Raw genomic sequence first — 22,042 nt, forward strand, 5'->3', positions numbered from 1 at the left:
TGTTTTTCTGTATTTTCAAATATATTGATTTCTATTACAACACAGAATACAAAGCATACAGTGCTCACTTTATATTATTATTTTTTTACAAATATTTACACTGTAAAAATGATCAACAAAAGAAATAGTATTTTTCAATTCACATCATACAAGTACTGTAGTGCAATCTCTTTATCGTGAAAGTGTAACTTACAAATGTGGCTTTTTTTTGTTATATAACTGCACTCAAAAACAAAACAATGTAAAACTTTAGAGTCTACAAGTCCACTCAGTCCTACTTCTTGTTCAGCCAATTGCTAAGACAAACAAGTTTGTTTACCTTTATAGGAGATACTGCTGATTGCTTCTTATTTACAATGTCACCTGAAAGTGAGAACAGGCCTCTGTATGGCACTGTTGTAGTCGGCATCACAAGGTATTTACATGCCAGATATGATATGCCCCTTCATGTTTCATCCACCATTCCAGAGGACATGCTTCCATTGTAATGATGCTCATTCAACAAAAATAAAAGTGTTAATTAAATTTGTGATTCAACTCCTTGGGGGGAGAATTGTATGTTTCCAGTTCAATTTAACATGCATTCTGCCATATATTTCATGTTATATCTGTCTTGGATGATGACCCATTACATGTTCCTTTTTAAGAACACTTTCACAGCAGATTTGACAAAATGCAAAGAAGGTACCAATGTGAGCTTTCAAAGGATAGCTACAGCACTCAACCCAAGGTTTAAGAATCTGAAGTGCTTTCCAACATTTGGGAGGGACAATATGTGGAGAATGCTTTCAGATGTCTTAAAAGAGTAACACTCTGATGTGGAAACTACAGAACCAGAACCACCAAAAAAGAAAATCAACCTTCTGCTGGTGGCATCTGACTTAGATGATGAAAATGAATATGCATCAGTCCACTCTGCTTTGTATCATTATCGAGCAGAATCCGTCATCAGCATGGATGCGTGTCTTCTGGAATGGTGGTTGAAGCACGAAGGGACATATGGATCTTTAGCGCATCTGGCACATAAATATCTTGCGATGCCAGCTACGACCATGCAATGCGAACACCTGTTCTCTCTTTCAGGTGACACTGTAAACAAGAAGCAGGCAGCATTATCTCATGCAAATTGTAACCAAACTTGTTTGTCTGAGCAATTGGCTGAAATAGGACTGAGTGGACTTGTAAGTTCTAAAGTTTTATATTGTTTTATTTTTGATTGCAGTTATTTTTTGTACATAATTCTACATTTGTAAGTTCAACTTTCATTATAAAGAGATTGCACTACAGCAAGGGTCCCAAATATGGTGCCTGCGGGCACCATGGCACCTGCCGGGGCATCCATGTGTGCCTCCCTACTGGCCACCAGACAAGCAGCCGCTGAAATGCCACTGAGAAGTGAGGGTGTCAAGAAGCGCTACTGCCAAAATCCCACCAAATTTCGGTGGAGTTTCGGCAGTGACACCTCTTGACGTTGCCGCCTCACGGCGGCATTTCAACAGGTGCTTGTCCTGCGGCCACTATCCTCGGCAGCTAGTCGTCCGGCATCCGCCCCACGGAAAAGGTTGGAAACCACTGCACTACAGTACTTGTTTTAGGTGTATTGAAATACACTGTTTCTTTTGGTTTTTTTTACAGTGCAAATATTCGTAATAAAAAATAAATATCAAGTGAGCACTGTACACTTTGTATTCTGTATTGTAATTGAAATCAATATATTTGAAATTGTAGAAAACATCCAAAAATATTTAAATAAATGGTATTCTATTATAGTTTAACAGTATGATTATTTGCACGATTGTGATTGTTTTTTTTAATGGCTTGACAGCCCTACGAAGAACCTAAACAAACAAGTCCAAATCCATGACGTTGCTCAGTGCTTGGCAAGCATAAGAAGCTGAGGTTTTTGTTGTAAAAAACTTTTGACTTTGGCTTTTTTCTATTGAGAAGAGGTAGAGGACCTCATCTAATCTGGTTATGTGGATGATGAGCCACTTATTTCTGAAAATAAGTTCTAGTTTTAAAACACCAGCATGACTGACCCAGGTCACAATGGAACTGTTTTTGCCAGGTTTTACTCAAAGTGGCTGTGAGTAACTTCTTCCAAGATTGTTCTTGTCAATTCAGGGAATAGAGTTTCTTGACTCCTTCAGTGGAAGAGTTGCACCTCCATGAGAAAAAAATTGAACAGCATAAACTTTGTTGAAACAAACAGGAATGGTAGAGCCAAACTAACAGATCTCTCTCAGCAGGCAGTTACCTCCACAAGTGTTTGACAGTCTTGCTTTAATGATGTCGCAGGGCTTGGCTACACTTGCAATTTAGAGCACATTAAAGCAACCCCAGGCACCCTAACTCCTGACCCGTCCACACTGTCAAGGCACTTAGAGCGCCTGGACTCTGCAGCTGGAGTGCTCCTGGTAATCCACCTCTACGAGATGCATAATGCTTGTTACGGCCTCAGTTGACATGCCCCAGCGTCAGTGTGAACGAGGTGTTGCATTACTGCGCTTTGATTGGCTTCCAGAAATGTCCCATAATCCCCTTAAGTCAAGTGGCCACTCTTGTCATTGTTCTGGAATCGGCTGTAGGAATGCCGCTACCCCTGTCAAAGCTCCATTTGTGACAGCTGGCATGCTTATCTGCTCCAGGACAAAGCAAGCTATTAGTGTGGTATGTTGCTGTTGCGTGTGTGTGAGAGGGTGGTCTGAACTTACAAGACAGCATGCTGACACACTCTCAGCACCCAAAAACCCACTCTCTCTCCCCCCACATACACACAACACACTCCCTGTAACACTCCACCCCACCCCTACATTTGAAAAGCAGGTTGCAGCCACTTGAACGCTGAGATAGCTACCACAATGCACTGCTCTTTGTGGCATTGCAAGAGCTGCTAATGTGGCCACGCCACAACTGATAGTGTAAACATTCAGCAGCATTTTCCCTGCTGCGGTCTCCGAAGGCTGGTTTAACTCCCAGTGCTCTACATCTGCAAGTGTAGCCATGCCCTCAGTTTCTGTTCCTGTTCAGGCTCGGTGAAACCCACAGATTAACTGTTGAGCTACCATGACTTTGTTCATTTTTCTGACTCATTAGTGTTCGTAGGTGCCTTCATATAGAGCAAGTATCAGTAACACTGTACAAACCTTTTAGCACTCTCCTTCTGGGTAATTTTATTCAGATATATGATAGTGATTAATATCTCTACCATTCCTATTTCACATCCTTCATAATTCTCCCACAAAGAAGAGACTAAGCTCTTGGGGTCATTATATGAGTGTACAACACCTAATACAATAGGGCCCCATTTTTGATGGGACCTCTATGCACTATTGCAATACAAGTCATAAATAGGAATACGTTCATGAAAAAATCTGTTGGGCATACACAAGTGTTTTAAAGAATTGAAGGCCGAAGGGGAAACTCTTTCAAATGTGTAAATGTTGAATCCCCTTCAGAAAATGATTTTAGCTCATTAATAAGATCTTTTACCACCTTGAGTAGCAAACATGTATTGACTTGAGCCTAGTGGAGACAGAAAGTTTTGGTGGTTCTTGTTACAAGCATCATTAACTTACTAGAAAGCCATGTGTTATGGTTATGGGACTAGTTGAACCTCTGTCCCCTTCCTGGTCTCTGAGTGCACCCTCTCAGGGTTCATACATTTACCTATCTTATCACACAATGTCAGAGTTCGTCCACTCTTAGGGCCCGAGGTCACAGTACCATGTATCAACCATTCTTACCTCCAGGTGACTGAGTTCTGGAACCTGTGGTTCTTCCCTTTGTGTGTCTGTGACCACTGGTATATAGTGATTAGAGAAACTTCTTAAAACCAAGTAGTATTTGTTTAAGCAGCAGAACAAAGTTTTTAGAGAAAAAATAATTTGAAAAACAACAATTTACACACATCTATCTTACCTAAATCCCTAACATCCTGTGATGGTGATCTAAGCATGGGGACCTTCTCCAGACACCCACAGCAATCCTGTCTCATTCTGGTTCCCCTGAACAGCTACCTTCCTCTCTTGAGAGAACGTCCCTCTTTTGTTCTTCTCGGTTCCCAGGCTTTTGTCCTCTGGCCAAACCAGTCCTGAAGATTCAGCAGGAGATTGAGCCAGAATTCTCAGAACCAATGATTCTGTCATTGTCCCTTAACAACTCTCAAGTGCTTGCTAGGGGAGGCTTGTCTTGAGCCACTCTTTCTCCCTCCTGCCTATTTTTTCGAGCAGACTTCTAATGAGTTAACCCACTGTGTTCATGCAATATTTATCTCAGTAATCAAGCTGATATACAGTACACAAATTGTTATGGAACAGCTCCAACTCCATTATGTCATGGCAGAGGAGAGTCTCATTTTGTCATGAAGTGAGTCAGTATTGCAGTTTTGAAAGGAGTCGGCTATTGCTATAGGTATGACTCCATCCTTGAGGTTTTGTTAACTATACCAAGGTCTTGCAAAAGTGTTCCATGTCTCCTACCCATTGGACAGCCATTATTTATAGAATTAATGTTTCTGTCTCTGAATTAGTCTTTCATTCACCGTTTAATCCTAGAATAAAACTGGATCTTCTTGATGTACTTTTTTTTTTTTTTAAGTGAAAATTCAGATGACCCTAATCCTTTCTTCTCACTCCAGACTATCGAGTGAACTTTGGGAATTAAACTAATAGCATGAACTCCAAAGGTTATGCTTATTATGATCCTGAGAAAAATAATTACACCATCATCTGTTTGATATCCATATATGCTTTCCCCTCAAAGGCCCTGACATTAGTGGCTCTGTCACTCTTTTGTTTAACCCCCCGATTCTCCTGCTCTAAGATCTCTGCACATTTAACTTAGTTCAAGTTAATACCTTGTAAATTCTCTTTTTAATTTTATAATTTATTTCACTATTGGCAACAGGTCACTTTTATCTAGCAGGATCACCCTGCAAATTTATTTCCTGATTTCTTCCTTTTTGTTTTGACTTCTTAAAAATGTGTGCCTATCCTGTCACCCTAGGAGCTTATACAGTAAAACATGAACAGCTATGCAATACATAACTAACATATTCTCTCAACTTCTACCTGTCAATTTAATAGATATCATTCCCATTTAACCCATCTCCTTCTCAAAAGAGAGTAGGGGGAAGAGAGGTCTCAGAAAACATACCCAACTTAAGTGCTGTGAGACCCAAAATCTTGTCTGAAATGCCTTGGGAATTAATTTAAAAGCTTATGTGGCCATTTACAGACAAGCAGTTGTGAGTGGCTGAGAATAGAGTCTTTCTCTGAGAAACTTATTCATGGCCAGATCATCTACCAAAGTCTTTCAGACCTCCACCCCAACCAAGAGGAAGTCAACCCAATCCTGCGGTGAGCACATGCAGTTATGAGGGGGAAAATGGAGTTTCCTGAGAAACCTTCTTTTCTTCTAAACCAAGTTTGATCTTAAACCTTTTTCTCAAATAAATAATGTTTCTGGAAATATAAAGCTTCTGTTTGCAAGAATATATAGTTAAATTGAGGATTGTGGAAACCACTGCAGCATGGTTCAGTAGGAGCAGGTCTAATGGTGCTGCATCATAGTGAAAAATACATTAAAGCTCCTTAGAGCATGTGTATGCTTTGAATTAGTTAAGTAATATGTGATTTAAGCAAGACTTTTTAAGGTTTTTTGTCAAAGTCTTAACTTTCATGTGGTCTTAAAACTAGTAGGCCAAATTCTGTACTCAGTGACAACCATAAAATCTAACTGACTACAGAACTTGGCCTTGTTTCTCAAAACTAATCCAGAGTAGGTCACAAAATGCATAGGAAACTTTAAATAAGCACATTTGGTAACCAGCCTTAATAATGTCTTCCATTTGAAAGGCAATAAAGTGAGGCTGCCGGCACACGCACATTCATAACAGTTATTCCATAAAGGCTGCAAAAAATGATAAAATCTTAGTTTTATTTAAAAGAGCCTATGTAAGTGTTGTTTTTGTTTTTTAAATAGACATAGGAAGAATCGTGAGGCAGCCAGTGAGCTTCTGATGAGGTTGAAAGACAACAGAGATCTTCAAAAGTTTCTTCAGGACTGCCAGGAGGTAGGTTTTGTGTCACTTGGCTATAATCTTTAAACACCTCAACCTGCAGCATTATGAGCATCTCAATTTGCATTCAGTGGGAGCTGAGGGCTCTCGGAAGCTCACAGGATCAGGCCTTAAATGCACATTGGATATGTATTAAACGATCCCGATATCTAAGAGTGAAACGAATGCTTTCTGCTCTGTTATTACTGGGATATCATGTAAGCCAGCTCCATCATGGTCTCAGTTTCCTCTCCATTATACTAAGTTAAAAAGAGGAAAAAAGGTTGCCTAAAGAAGCACAAATTTGAAGCTATGGTTAAATTTAGTCATGGAATCTGGAAAGGATTAAGAATTGTTTCACCTGTGCATTGTGTGTCCTGAAATATGGCTTATCCACGTGGCTTGTACATGGCATTAGTAAAAGGAACACAAAGCAGTAAACATGGGCTGAGTAGGAACAAATTGGATAGTTTCTAATGTGGTGTTTATCTGTTGGTTTGTTTTTTTTTAATTGGAAAGCATTACAGCATTCCTTAAAACATTCCTGTCCAGATCTCCTTTCATTGGACATGAGCCTTTTGCACTGCACGCAATATTTAAAATGGGAAATAATCTTTCTCTTAACATGTGGAATTAGTCTAGTGATTATCAGGTTATTTCATGCATCGCTTACAACACACATTAAAATTAGCTGTGCAAACCTGAGACCCTCAGTGAGGTGATTGGGAAATAGCTGTTTTAAATTTCAGTTTATCAGCCATACTTCTCAACCACATAATGCAGAACACAAGCCACAAAGATGGTGTTGTACAATAGTTAGAAATAATTGCTCATTCCATAGGAGAAACATACAAAATATTCATAACCTGAACAAATGATGTTTACTGAAGGCAGTGCAGTTGCATTCATGCAACCCCACAACTGAGTGTCATTTTCTTGTATAGCCATGAATTTTGGCCCAAATAGTATTACCCCATTAATAAAAACTTACAAATTAATAAAAATTCTGCTGGTATTGGCAGTTTGTTCTTCCCTCCTACAGAGTATTAATAATAACAGAGATCCATCTGGTTCTCTGGACTTGGGCCTTTGTGTGAATGTTGATGTGCTCTCCAGATTCTAAACCTACACCTGGCCAACAGGAATTTGGATTTTACATTGATGTTCATACAAAATCTCTCTTAGGTCTAGTTCAGCCTGTTAGAATGTGCTGGAGCACAATGATCATTCCGTCTTAGCTCCCCTAGTGCAGAAGCCATCCTGAAGGGTGGAGAGGAGACAGAGCCAATCCTCACCCCCACCCTGCACTCCCTTCAGCAGCTAATGGAGTTTGTCAGGGACAGAGAGGTGAACACAATAAAGGGATAGTTCAGCATGTACACCCCTCACCCCACGCGCTCTAGTGCTCCTGGAGGCTTTGTGTCTTCCTGAAATACACTGCCTCCCAGAGCTTCCCCTGAAGTGATGCTGCTCCATGTTGTTCCCAACATAGGGCTAAGACTGGGTTAGGAGACCTGATCTGATCCCCAGTCATCTGCTTCTATTTTCCAATGTCCCCAGTTGATCCCTTATCTTCCCTGCATACTTCCAGTTGCAGATGTATCCCATTTCATCACTGTCAACAGTAACCTAAAAAAGTTTTTTGAATAGTCCTTTCCTTTCACAGTACTATCAGTCTCATGATTAGTCACCCAATCTAGCAGTGGCACTGTACTGAGTCCAGCCCATGGCACACAGTTCTTCCTTTCCATGACTCAGTGGAGCACAGGAAGAAAACAGGATAATGCTCATAGGGACAGCTCAGCCTATAGGGAGCGGACAGAGCAACTGGTTTTCTCTTTTAGCAGCCAGGTATACTGCTGCATTGTTACTAACTGGGCATCATTCTTCATGTCTCTCTCTCCCATTCATAAACATGGATGTCTCAAATAAATCTACCGAATGAATGAAATTAAAGTATGACACCAGTGAAAACGTAGCAGATAATGGTAGAATTCCTGAATTTTGTGCCTTGAAAGCTTAATTTTGCCATTTCGTTTCCTTTATATCCTCGTTCCTAGGTAGCCTACCCCTGAAGAGCTTGGAAAGCTGAATTTCCTCTGTTAATGCTTAGAAGTCCCAGCACTTTCTGGTCTGATTTCTCTTGAGAAGTCAGAGTTAAAGAAGGTTTTGGCTGGATTCCACGTCAGATGTGCTCCATCTGTTCATTTAGTGCCAGCAGGTTTTGTCATAAATCTTAGACATTTATGAACCTTGTACTTCCAGATAAACTTTGGCAATCTGCATATTTACCGTGTCTGAGAAGAGTAAGGAAAATGATATCATTTCCCAAGAGTCAATGGTGGAAACTGTGTTATGAGACAGAGGTGCAATAAGTGGGAGAATATCTAGTACTCAGCTCCCTTTGGCATTAAGAACCAATGAAGCCAATGGCAAACTCCCATTGATCTCAGTAGGACAAAGATTTAGCCTTACTAGAATACATACATCTTTTTTTTTCCAAGGCAGTATCTCTGGGAATGAACTGCTGCTGAAACATCATTGTGTCTATATCAGTACAGAAAATGCTGGCTTGCAGCAAACAATACCTGTCGCTGCTAGTTTCAAAGACAAGCTTTTAATGCTGATGCCTAAAAATCCCTGATTGGAGCTCCTTTGTGAGTTAGAAGAGGTAAACAGGGAACTGGGAGTCAGAAATCTGGGTTTTATGCCTTACTGACACTGGCTGTATGACACTTCTCTTTGATGTGCCTCAGTTTATCCCATCTGTAAAGCAGGGATAATGATACATTCCTTTGTGAAGCACTTAAGGATCCCCAGATGGGGTTAATATTGCCATTGAGAGAAAACAGACAAGTGGGAGACAAGCACTGTAATTACTAGAGTGTAAGACCTGTCTCTTTTCTGGAAGCTTAAGTGTACAATTACTGATTTAGAGCTATATAATAATGTATTTCTTAATATGGACTCTGACTGTTAAACCTTCAGAGTCCATATGTTCCCTCCCCGTAACCCCCTTAGACCTATAATAGCTGTGTTAAGATGGGCATTGTTGTTTAGTTAGATTCAGTAAAAAGATCAGATGAGTAATTTTTCTGACTCTGTTTATATGTTTTCTATTTTTACAAAGATTAACCATGCTCTTTAAAGACCTTTTAAAAATGTTCATGAATTGTATATGGACTTTGTTGCCAAGAACTCTGAATGAGCAGTAGTGATCTGGCAAATTTTCCTGATCTGTTCCACTACTCTAGCTCACATAGTGTTTTATTTGTAGAATGGTGCATATTGCAGAATTGGCCTCATTAGTAGCAAAGCTTAGGTTTTGTTTACATATATTCCTCTTGGATGGTGACACTAAAGATGCAGAATGTGCATCTTCTCATAAGCTTTTGTAAGTGTTCTGTGCTGCATTTCTTCATAATTAAAAAAAAAAAAAAAAACGGCCAGGTATGAATGAGGCCACTCAGATGTAAGCTTCAACAGAGGAAAGGTTTTTTTTTTTTTTTAGTGTTAGTAGAAAGCATTGTTTTTGCTATTTCTCACTACCTCTGCTATTGGCCAAAAGAATATTTTTAAAATTTTACTTGTTTGTTCAATTTTGATATGAAAATTTTCATTGTTGATATATTTCAGGACAATCAAAGCAAAAAGGAATGAACTGTATTTATATGAAGGGGAATGGAATTCTGGTTTTGTTTGAATTACAGGAGTATGTTTAATGAATATTTGGAAACAACATTTTAAAAAAAAGAAAGAAATAGTCCTTGGGTATTAAAGAACCTAGTGAAAATTAGACAAAGAAATAGTTCTAATTTAGTATAGTGTAAATGAATATTGTGTGCACGTGCGCATGTGTATTCATATAATGAGAGTGACATAGACATACTGTGAAGTTCCAACAAAAACTTCTGTGTAAAACGCTGCTTTGATATAGGTATAAGGATAGAACTTCTGATTCAATGCAGATTTACTAACGTAGATAGATCTCTGCACTTGTGTAAAGTCACGTTGATGTCAGTGGGACTTCACGCAGATGAGGGATCCACACTACAGTACCTAATATAGGGTCAGGGTTCTAAGTAGGACATTTCTGAGAGAATCTTTTAAGACTGTGTTGGTGGCATGTGGATCAGACTTCTGCCTACAGAGAAATAGAGGAAACATACTGTCGATCTTACCAATAACTAGAATTCTTGTGCCTGACCCAGCTTCCACTGAATTCAGTGGGAGCTTTGTAGTTAACTTCAATGGAGATAGGGTTGGGCCCTTTATCACTGCACCGAGGTATGACCTCTGTAGTAGTGCCAATAACACATTTGATGTAGTAGTCATTTTGAATACCCTGTGTTAAAATGTTAGAGATGTTGAGTTTTCATGACAGGGGCACGGTGACAGAATGTAAACAGGCAGGGAAGGTGGTTTTCCCAAGTGTCAATCAAGTACAGTCTGAAAGAGACACAGGTGTTTTGATATACTGCAAGTATTAAACACATAGGACCAGAGCCAAAGCTCATTGGAATCAATGGGAGTTTCTCCTGTTTCTTCATTAGGCTTTGGATTAGGCCCATACCATATAATAGAAATGTTGGTTATATGTATATTGTAGATTGCCCCAGACAAGAGTCCTGGCTTCAAACAGCTCCCAGATCTGTTCCAAACTTCTTGTCTCTATCTTTGGAATGGGCCAGCCTAAACCCTGCTTCTGAATACCCTCAAACTTTCTACCCACCTCTGATTCTGTACTACAGACAGTTTAAAAAATCTCAAACAGTCATATTCTTTTTCACATTTTTTCAGCTGTCACTCTGGATCAATGAGAAGATGCTCACAGCCCAGGATATGTCTTATGACGAAGCAAGGAATCTACACAGTAAATGGCTAAAACACCAGGCATTTATGGCAGAACTTGCATCCAACAAAGAATGGCTGGAGAAAATTGAAAAGGTAAATAAAGAACATTTTATAAACTTCCTCTCTCTGTAAATCATGGTTGTCTTCAGAGAAATGACAGTAAAAATGGCTTCTCTTTAGTCAACAGATGAAACCCCTGTTGTCTTTGATTGTCTAGTCAATTTAGACCAAAAAAGTTTTTATCATTGCTGACCAAATACAGTTATGAAAAGCAAGTCTGTCCAGTTTCTTTGTGGCTATATCTCAGTCTGTTTTATCCTCTGTGTAATCCACTTCATTCTGTTCTATTTCTCATCAATCTAATCTTTTTGCTATTTTTGTCAGTTTAAGATATCCAGGTTTTTGTAGTGCATGCACTAGCCAGTTTGCCAATTCCGTTCAATTGCCAAGTCGTCCTTACTTGTAATGATGTAAGGAGGAAGGCACAAGTTGATTTTCAGATGCCAGGGTTGGAAAGTACAAAAATCATAATTTTGATTTATAAACCGTACACGGTAACTATGTGGATCATGGAAAGAAAATAACTATATAACCCGTGGTGCCATTCTGACTGTCACTGTTTTTGTAATATAATCACAATACTAAACAGAAAACAAACCTTATGTGAGAAGTTAAAGCTCAGCTTGTTTTGTGAACAAATAACATCTCCGTTGAGCTAGATCAAGTGATTTTAATGGCTTTAATGTGCTGTACTATTTTTTCTGCTTTCTTGTTTGAAAGAAAGAACACTGGAACATTAAGAAATTCTCATCTTTAGCTCTGACAATGGGTTTCTGTTCTTTGTAAGTTAGCATAATTGCTCATTTCCTTCCCAGTTTGGCACTCTTTGTATCCCATTAGTGGTTTTTCTGTGTTTTGCAACAGTAATAGTTTTCATCGGTATAACTGAAACACTGCTCTCACCAACAGCAGTACCTTTTCAGCGATGCTAGTGCGCTCCCATCCTCTGTCCCGGAAAAGTCAGATTGCAACAAAGGATAAAATACCTGCACCAAAGGTGTATGTTGAACCACAATTACAAAACATTGTATTCTTATCGGGATTTGTTTTGTATTAAATGTGCAGTGTTGTGTACAGAAGTCACCATTACAAAGCTTATTCCGTATTGAGAGAGATTACCAGTTCAAGAGGTATAAGCATATTTTTAAATAGAGGATATGTCTCTCAAGCTGGAGAAAATCTTTCCAAATGAAGAAATATTTTAAAGTCCAAGCACTCTGTTGGTGGTTCTCTTAAATATAGGGCCCCTGCTTCCCTATATGTTGTTGTTCCCATTGGAAGGAGAACTAGCGTGCAAAAGAAGCTAGGAGTTCAGCACCATAAAGCTGGTGACTTTGGGAGGGAGCCAGTGGGGGCAAAGGTATAGTTGCCTGGCAACACCCATCCTCTACCGCAGCATCTTGATAGCACAGTCATATTGCACTGTACTCCCTCTGCCAGCATTACCCTTGGTCTCCCTATTCCCCAAATGTTGCATAGTATTGTGAAGATCCTGCACAAGTTACGGCAGGTTTGTTTTTCAATAACTTGCTCCACTTTGTCCCACATGTTTGTGGGTAAGCATGTCCCACCCCCACAAAAACAGATCCGGATCCCCCCCAGAACCCACAATGAGGAGGGACTTTTAAAGGGTCTAAATGAAGGAGGGGAGCAAGGTATGCAGCCGGTACTCTCCACCCTTCCAGATCCTCCCAGACCTGGGGTACAGGAACCTTGCTCCTTGTGGAAGTGGCGGGACTGTGGAGTCTTTGTTTTGGAAAGAATAATTGACATGTAATTTTGACAGACCTTTAGTGCTCTTCCCTAATGTCATTATGTTTGCTATGTGCTTTGCAGGAAGGGATGCAGCTCATTGCAGAGAAACCAGAGACTGAAACCGTAGTGAAAGAAAAGCTGACAGGCCTGCATCAGATGTGGGAGGAGCTCGAATCTACTACCCAAACCAAGGCTCAGCGACTCTTTGATGCAAATAAGGCTGAGCTTTTCACGCAGAGTTGTGCTGATTTGGATAAATGGCTGAACAGCTTGGAGAGTCAGATACAGTCTGATGACTATGGAAAAGACCTCACCAGTGTCAACATCCTGTTGAAAAAACAACAGGTAAACAGACTGAGCAGAGAGTCTAGAATAGAATAGAAGGAAAGGCAATTGTAAGTAGGGTTGCCAACCCACCTGGTTTGGGCGGGAGTCTCCCGGAACTGGGATCGATCTCCCGGAGGCTACTGAAGCCAATCAGAGAGATTTTAAGTCACTAAAAGTCCAGCAGTGCAGCAGGGCTAAGGCAAGCTCCCTACACGCCCTGGCTCCACACCGCTTCTAGAAACAGCTGGCATGTCCCAGTAGCTCCTCAGAGGCGCGGCCAGTGGAGTCTTTGTGTGCTGCCCGATCACCAACTCTGCAGCTCCCATTTGCTGGGAAGCGGGAACTGCGGCCAATGGGAGCTGTGGGGGCAATGCTTTCAGGAAGGGGCAGGGCCGGCGCTACCATTTAGGCGACCTAGGCAATGGCCTAGGACACCAGAATTTTGGAGGGGGCGCTATTTTGCCGGGGGGGGCGGCACGCGGGTCCGGTGAACCTACCACAGTCATGCCGGCGGACGGTCCGCTGCTGGAAAGGCTCCGGTGGAGTTACCGCCTTCATTTCGGTGGACGGTGCGCTGGTCTAAAGGCTCCGGCGGACCTACCGCAGTCATGCCTGCGCGCCGAAATGACTGCGGCAGCTCCACCAGAGCCTTTCCAGCAGCGGACCGTCTGCCGGCATGACTGCGGTAGGTCCACCGGGGCTGCGGGAGGCGGCGAAATAGCCATCCGCCTAGGGCGTCAGAAACCCTGGCGCTGCTCCTGAGAAGGGGCAGAGCCACCCGTGAGCCTAGGAGCCACAGCCAGACATGCCGCCGCTTACGGAAATCGCCTGAGGTAAACGCAGCCCGACCAGAGCCTGCATCCTAAAACCCCTCTGCACCTCTGCCCCAGCCCCCTCCTGCACCGCCTCCCAGAGCCCACACACCAAACCTCCTCCCACAGGTCGGAACCCCCTCCCACACCCAAACTCTCTCCCAGAGTCCTCACCACAAACCCTCTCCTACACCCCAGCCCTGAGCCCCCTCCCACACCCAAACTGCCTCCCAGAGCTCACACCCTGATCCCCCTCCTCCATCCCAACCCCCTGCCTCAGGCTCAGCCTGGAGCCCACTCCCACATGCTGAACCCCTTGGCCCCATCCCAGGGCCCGCACCTCAACGCTTTGCCCCAGCCCGGTGAAAGTGAATGAGGGTGGAGGAGAGTGAGCAACGGAGGGAGGAGAGCTGGAATGAGTGGGGACAGGGCCTCAGGAAAGGGCAGGGCAGGGTTTGGGGGAAGGGGGTGGGGCAAGGGTGTTTGGATTTCTGCAGTTAGACAGTTGACAACCCTAGTTGTAAGCAAACCAAGGAACAGATAAAGGACCCTTTCAGTTTAGATTAAGATTTAATTTGCTCTTCTTTCTTCCTATTTGTCCCTTCTTTTAAGGGAAAGCAGCAGCCATTAGATACCCCATCCCCACATCTCTCAGTGCAATCTGTCCTCTTCCTCCCCGGTTCTTCCCCTCCTGTTGATAGTTTCTTTCCATGTGGGGATCCTCCAGTAATTGGCTGCCCTCCCCACCCCACCTGTGAGTGGCTCCCTGATTCCCAGTAATTACAGCAGTGAATAAAGTGACTCTGCTTCTGCTGTTACACTGAACAGTTTGGAGTAGAGTTAAGCTGTGAGCAACTAGTAAAAGAGTAAGAACTGGGGACCAAATGCACTACTTTTGGAAGCAGGCACAACTCCCTTGACTTCAGTGGTGCTGAGTCCAGCAATTCAGCCGTGAATCTGGTCTTAATCCTGCTTCCATGCACTGGCGCTCCCTATCAGGAAATGGATCTAGTCTGCTTCATATGCTGTCACTGCAAAACATGTCACAGTCATTATTAATATGGTGAATTCCTAGTTATTGTGATTCCTCCTTTGTTCTTGCCCAGGATTATGAAGCTAATGATACTTTTTTTTAATCTTGCAAATTGCATCTATACGAATGCCCAGTTTTTCAAGCTCTCTTGGCACTTTCCCCCTACTTAGATGCTTGAGAACCAGATGGATGTTCGTAAGAAGGAGGTAGAGGAGTTGCAAAGCCAGGCCCAGGCTTTGAGTCAGGAGGGCAAGAGTACTGATGAGGTAGATGGCAAACGCCTTATTGTACAGAAGAAATTTTTGGAGCTACTGGAACCCTTGACTGAAAGGAAGACAAATCTGCTGGCCTCCAAAGAGGTCCACCAGTTCAACAGGGATGTGGAGGATGAAATTGTGAGTACAAATCACATTCCCCAAATGCTAGAAAATGCTCAGCCCCATCAAGGGGACTTGTCTGAATTAATCTCTCACTAGCACATTAGACTGTTGCATTTCCCAAGGCATCTCTTGCAGCCTCCAGCTACTCTCCCATCAATATTACTGATGTTTCATGGGGATTTTCTGAAATTTCTCTTTCAGCTGTGGGTTGGAGAGAGGATGCCTATAGCAACATCTACAGATCATGGACATAACCTCCAGACTGTGCAGTTACTGATAAAGAAAAATCAGGTAAGTAGCTGCTGTTAGAGTTGTTTCTGTCCCTGTTAATTAATGGTGCCCAGAATCTGCCAGGAAAAATGTTTGAGGAGGCTCTACTTGGAATGAGTCTGTTTGCTGTAAGTGCTTAGGGCTGAATTATGGATGCTTCAGTGCATATGTGCTGAAGGCTGAGAAAACTCAGGGAGCCCTTTCCAACAGTGTACTCATGCAGGAGGCAGTCATAGCTTGTCCACACAAACTGTTATGGTATGTATTGCTGTGCCTGCTACCCTTCTGCCTTAGGTGACAGCCCTGCCTGGCATCCTCATTTTGTAAGTGTGTTGAGATGCTGTTTCTAATTAATATGTTGCTTTCCAATGTAGACACTTCAGAAGGAAATTCAAGGACATCAGCCTCGTATCGATGACATTTTTGAGAGGAGCCAAAACGTTATTACAGACAGCAGCCTTAATGCTGAAGCGCTTCAGCAGAGACTTGCAGATTTGCAACAGCTGTGGAAACTCCTAATTGAGGAGACAGAGAAACGCCACAAACGCCTGGAGGAGTCTCACAAAGCACAGCAGTATTACTTCGATGCTGCAGAGGCTGAAGCGTGGATGAGTGAGCAGGAACTCTATATGATGTCAGAAGAGAAAGCCAAGGTAAGTAGCTTTATGGTGAAACAGGTTTGCAAGCACTTTGGGGGACAGGATTAGAATTCAAAATGGCCTTGACAAACTGGAGAATTGGTAAATCAAGACATAATGGGCTTAATCTGCAGCAAAAGAGATTTAGTTTAGATATTAAGACAAACTTTTTAACTCTTAACAATAGCTAAGCTTTGGAATAGGCTTCCAAGGGAGGTTATGGAGTCCTGTAATTAGAGGTTTTTAAGAACAGGTTAGACAAACACCTGTCAGGGACGGTCTAGGTATACTTGGTCCTGCCACAGCGCAGGTGACTGGACTCGGTGACCTCTTAAGGTCCCTTTCAGCCCTATGTTTCTCTGATTCTGTAATCAAATATGTCACAAATACAGTGGTGACATAAATGAACTGAATTTACTCATGAGATCCCACAAGAGATCTCTGTTTGGGTAGTGCTACTCACAAGTTACTGTTTTCCTATGGAACACTGGTCTTGCAGTACCAGGTCATGTTAACAGTGCAGCATCACCTGACAATACCTGTACCACTAACACACAACACTAGTGCTTTACAAGGAACCTTGTTTTTGCATTTGGTGTGTGCCATACATGTATTTTCCTGTTTGCTGATATACGGCCAGAGTCACCAGAACCAAATGAATGTTCGTAAGCCGAAATTTCCAGGTGTTTTGCATCACTGGAGCAGTGTAAAACAGCTAATCTGTACTGGTGAATCTAGCCCAGTACTTCAGAACTCAGGTCATTCCATTAAGGGTCTGCTGCTGCTGCCATTGTAGTCAAATCCAAACAGGATCAGCCTACATAAGGGAAAACAATCTATTCCTTCCTCTCTGCAGTATTGGGGGGAGGGAGGGGAGTATGCTATATAGGTTTTTTTATTATTATTTTTAATGCCCCAGGGCAATAAATAACCATTTCACACCCATGTAACAGATTCCAGGGGCATTCAGTGCCCAGCTAACAAATGTTTTGCTTTACTTTGTTTCGCAGGCATTACAAATAAAAGAAATCTTAAAAATGAAACCACAAACAATCAGTCCACCAGAATGTTTCAGAGAGAAACACTTATAGGTGGTTTCAAGTTACATCGTCAGCCGTGCTTTATTTTACTTAATTTTAGCTGCATATTGTTTTAATCAAAATTTCTGCAGGCATTTTTGGGGAGCCTTTTCCAGATCCTTAGAATTTCTTATCTTTGACCAAGGGTGTAATTGCAAAGCCTGACCAGTGATATGTCAAAAATCTTTTCTGTTGTAATGGGCCCTACACATCACCAATGTTCTATAAACGCACAGCGCTCTTCACAGTCAAGGAAATTCAACATGTTTGATGCACAGCTGATTTAATCTTGCTCTGGATCCCAGAGGGGTCATCGTATTCACCCTTTCACTTGTTTTCTCACTGTGAATGGACACTATTTACCATAGATTTAACTAACATTTTTATACCATAGTCAGAACAACTTTTCTTCAAGTTGCGCTTAAGAGCAATCCTTTGTAAATCTTTTACACTGCTGTCAAGTTGATTTCTCATATTTCACCCAACCTGGTGAGGTTGCCATTGCTGAGTATTTCTCTAAAGGGGAGGACCTGACTGTATCATTCTGTCCCTGTTACAGGATGAACAGAGTGCAGTGTCCATGCTGAAGAAACACCAGATTTTGGAACAGGCAGTAGAAGACTATGCTGAGACGGTGCACCAGCTTTCCAAGACTAGCAGAACTTTGGTTGCAGACAATCATCCGGAAAGGTTAGTAATCCCTTACAGTTGGATTTTTAACTTTCTTTGACAATTAGATCACTTCATTGGTGCACCGTGAAAGATTAATGACTAAGACAAATTATAAGTAACTCAGGAAAACATGTCCAAAGTGGGACCAAGTTCTATCCTAGCCAGACAACAGGTGTATGTCTTGGTGCATCCTTGTCAGGGTGGAATTTCACAGGGAGATCTAGTGCACCAGACTGCAAGGCGCAATTTGCTGATGCTCTGATCAGGATTAGTGTACACAACTACTGATTAGTACTGGGCATGTTGGGGCCATTGCATGGGCTGGTGCATTAACCATAATACTTCCATGTGCATCCTGTAGAAAAAAGGAATCCAATCATGCTGCTTGTATAGGGGAGGAGTATCCAGATACTCTTTCTTCCCTCCCATTGCACATCAGCGGGGAGCACTGGGCCAGTGAGTTAGAATCACCCAAGCCCATTCACTTTTGAATGTCAGTGGAAGTGCCTCCGGATGGAGGTCCTACTGCCCTGCCGTGGGGTTTATAGTGAGGAAGGGCAGCTTTACTTTCTAAGGATGACAGAGACTCGTCTCTGGAGACTGCTGAGGGTTGCGCAGAATACTGTACTAGCCATCCCCTCTTTGTAGCTAGAGCCCCCCACTTTATGGGTGTGGCTTGCTTCTACAAATATACACCAATATCTCCTATGTTGACTCACTATACAATGTATCTGTGCTTACACATCCAGCTTTTCACTCTTAACACACATGGAAAAGCACCATGCTTGTAAAGCTAGTATTGGGATACTCTGGTGTCTTGGTGATTGTAATAGGCCCTGTGGCACAGGAGACTTCCAACGCCTCTACATTTGGTCAGTCTCAGAAGGAGGGGAGCCTTGTTCATGAAGACAGAAAGTTAATACATGAAGAAATATGGCCCTCGGAATGAAGGAAATAGGAGATTCTTAGGCTATTCCAAAGACGGCTCCAGGTGGCTAAATCCGTTTTATTAGATCACATGGTTCAATGGAATGAGAATGGAAGGGACACTATCAGAAAAAAATTAGTTAAATCCAGAGTTACATACTATAGGAGAAGCCAATTCAGTTATGACCTTTACCAGAGATTGATTTCAGGCTATATATCACTAAGAGACCTTAAAAAAGTAACTTTACCATGGTAGTTACAGCCACGGAGACTGAATTCTCCATTGACAATACACTGGCTCTATGGCAAATTTATTTAACCTACCCCTAGTCTGGCTGGAGCTGGGAGAGTCTTGGCGATGACAGTCTCCATCTCTATTGGAAGGGTGTGTGCTGCATAATTTAAAAGCACTCACTCATGGTCAGTTTTGAGTTTTTATGGCTCTCCTGATTGAATATTGCAATAACCTAGTAAACCTGTATCTTTGGCAGAGGAAAGGCAACGTTAAAGGGGGTTATGCAGCTCACAGGAAACAAATCCAGGAGATCTGGTAAACAGAATTATTAGTTTCCTTTGGATTATTGAGCCTTAGACTGAAGAAACCCGTTAGTGCTGTTGACCATCAATTTAGCATTAACTTTCAGTGCTGAAGGAAATTCTGACTGCTTGAACCAAGGGAGAGATAGTCCAGGTCCTTTCTCTCAGTCCTAGGACAAGTCCATCGTGTGATCTTAACCTCAGTAAATGAGGTTCTTTGTTCACATATACATTTTCCACAGTTAATGGGTGTGGTCTATATTTGCATGGTGGGCCAGGTTCTTGGCTGGTGTAATTGGCATCACTCCGTTGACTTTAATGGAGTTAGGCCAGATAAGGATCTGGTCCGAATGTTTACAGGCAAAGTTTTAGTTACTTCAGAGACGTGTTTTATGGGCTAAATATTCTAACAGTGATTTTTCTTCTTAGATTTTTTGATCCCTGATGTTTGTTTGTTTTTTAAAAAATCAGTGGTGACTCATCTTCTTGCGGATTTTTTTCAGCGAGCGTATCAGTATGCGCCAGTCCAAGGTGGATAAGCTGTATGCAGGCTTGAAGGATCTAGCTGAAGAGAGGAGGGGCAAACTAGATGAGAGACACAGGCTATTCCAGCTCAATCGTGAGGTGGATGACTTGGAGCAATGGATTGCTGAAAGGGAAGTGGTGGCAGGATCCCACGAGCTGGGACAGGATTATGAACATGTTACAGTAAGTTGTTTGGCAATAGCTGCAGACAAATCTGATTTTTCTGGGAATTGTACACATTAGCTGGGTATCAATGGTAGGTTTTGCTTATTTGATACACACTATATTTTGAGGGTATTGAGTCATTTGCATGTTCTTGTCTCTTCACTACAACATAAGCGATATGTTGTGGGATTCCTATAGTTGTCATAAACTATTTCAGGTTCCTGCTTGCGAATTCTATTGCAAGTAAGACACTCCAGTATAGCATTCCTGGTAATCTTACACAATTTATATTAAAAAGTCATGTGCTACCCATCACATTTGCAATCCCCAATGATAGATGTAAGTAAAAAAAATATAGCTTGGGCACTGCTGATTTACAGCTCTTTGTTCACATTTCAGATGTTACAAGAGCGGTTCCGCGAATTTGCCCGAGACACTGGAAACATTGGACAGGAACGTGTTGATACTGTTAACCACATGGCAGATGAGCTCATCAATTCTGGACATTCTGATGCAGCCACCATTGCAGAGTGGAAGGATGGTCTTAATGAGGCATGGGCTGACCTCTTGGAGCTCATTGACACAAGAACACAGATTCTAGCAGCCTCTTATGAACTACACAAATTTTACCACGATGCCAAGGAGATCTTTGGACGTATTCAAGATAAACACAAGAAACTGCCCGAGGAACTTGGTAGAGACCAAAACACAGTGGAAGCACTGCAAAGGATGCACACAACGTTTGAACATGATATTCAGGCTTTAGGCACCCAGGTGTGTATTATGCAAGCAACTTTTCAGTGTGTGTCTGGATGTAGGAATCTGGGATGACATCAGATATCTGCCACCAAGTGCTGAGAGACAAGATTGTGGATTGCTGTTCAAAAACATTTCTATGTGAATAACATCACGTGGCTTATTTTACTACTTGTATTTGTAATTTGCTTCTCTAATTATATAGTATAGTTCTGTTAGTGTCTAGAGTGTTAGAAGTCACTCTAGAAGTCCACCGCTTCTATATATACAGATAATTGTTTACTGAACATTTGTCATGTGCTGTGCTTGATTAGAATAGAAATCATAAAGTCAAAGGGCTTGTATATTGCTTATGATGACAGGCAATGAAGGTAAGATTTTCAGCCCCAGCTAAAGGTGGTAGCCATACATTTCCCATTAGTACTGGGGTGCTGCGTACCAATATAAAAACATGGATGGAAGGGAGGATTGTAGGATAGGTGGGTAGCTTAGTCTGACTTCCCAGAGGACCTGTTTCAGATAGGCATATATAGTAGTGTCAGCATTACGTTGTCTGGTTTATGCAATTGGAAGATAAATTAGGAAGAAAAAATGTTAATTTGATTTAAATAGAACACCTATTAAAGCAGTTTCAGTGAGGTATTGAGCTGGTATTAAATCTATCAAGTTTTTTTTGTATATCAGTGCTAATATATAAACACAGATTTTAGCTTTTTCTATGCTCTTAACACAATCTTGGGAAGGTTAGTAGTAATTATGCTAAAAAGTCACCTCTGAATTTTTCCATGCCCCAGTGCCCATATTTGCTCCATTTGTGAACATTGCACAAAATAAACTGTCCAGTGGAAGGACAGATGTTCCAAACTGTATGCAGGGGGGAGGAGGGGAAGCAAAAATTAAAGGAAATGCCTTAATCTTCTCCAGATTTTCTAATGCTTGGTATTCTTGTTTGTAGTGGCTGATAAAAACCTTAGATCTTTAAATGCAGTTACGTATCAGAGGAGTAGCCATGTTAGTCTGGATCTGTAAAAGCCGCAAAGAGCTCATGCTCCAATACGTCTGTTAGTCTATAAGGTGCCACGGGACTCTTTGCTGCTAAATGCAGTTAATCTACCAAACAGCTATTTTTGTTACGCATTTGGATATTATAACTTCACCACTATTGCTTCTTGTATTAGTTTCTGGAAATAG

At 41.8% G+C, this 22,042-nt stretch overlaps 1 protein-coding gene across 3 annotated transcripts in view; it reads left to right on the forward strand.

The window, feature by feature from the left end:
• The window catches only part of SPTBN1 (spectrin beta, non-erythrocytic 1), a 222,253-nt gene that overhangs the window by 172,636 nt on the left and 27,575 nt on the right, over nucleotides 1-22,042 (forward strand). For all 3 annotated transcript variants that reach the window (XM_050951699.1, XM_050951700.1, XM_050951701.1), the window contains 9 exons: nucleotides 5,986-6,076; nucleotides 10,862-11,008; nucleotides 12,812-13,075; nucleotides 15,073-15,297; nucleotides 15,484-15,573; nucleotides 15,927-16,205; nucleotides 17,829-17,959; nucleotides 19,909-20,113; nucleotides 20,495-20,869. In XM_050951699.1, the coding sequence (XP_050807656.1) occupies nucleotides 5,986-6,076; nucleotides 10,862-11,008; nucleotides 12,812-13,075; nucleotides 15,073-15,297; nucleotides 15,484-15,573; nucleotides 15,927-16,205; nucleotides 17,829-17,959; nucleotides 19,909-20,113; nucleotides 20,495-20,869 (1,807 nt within the window). The remainder of the gene's footprint in view (nucleotides 1-5,985; nucleotides 6,077-10,861; nucleotides 11,009-12,811; nucleotides 13,076-15,072; nucleotides 15,298-15,483; nucleotides 15,574-15,926; nucleotides 16,206-17,828; nucleotides 17,960-19,908; nucleotides 20,114-20,494; nucleotides 20,870-22,042) is intronic.

Source organism: Gopherus flavomarginatus, chromosome 4 (assembly GCF_025201925.1).
Source record: "Gopherus flavomarginatus isolate rGopFla2 chromosome 4, rGopFla2.mat.asm, whole genome shotgun sequence".
NCBI lineage: Eukaryota > Metazoa > Chordata > Testudines > Testudinidae > Gopherus > Gopherus flavomarginatus.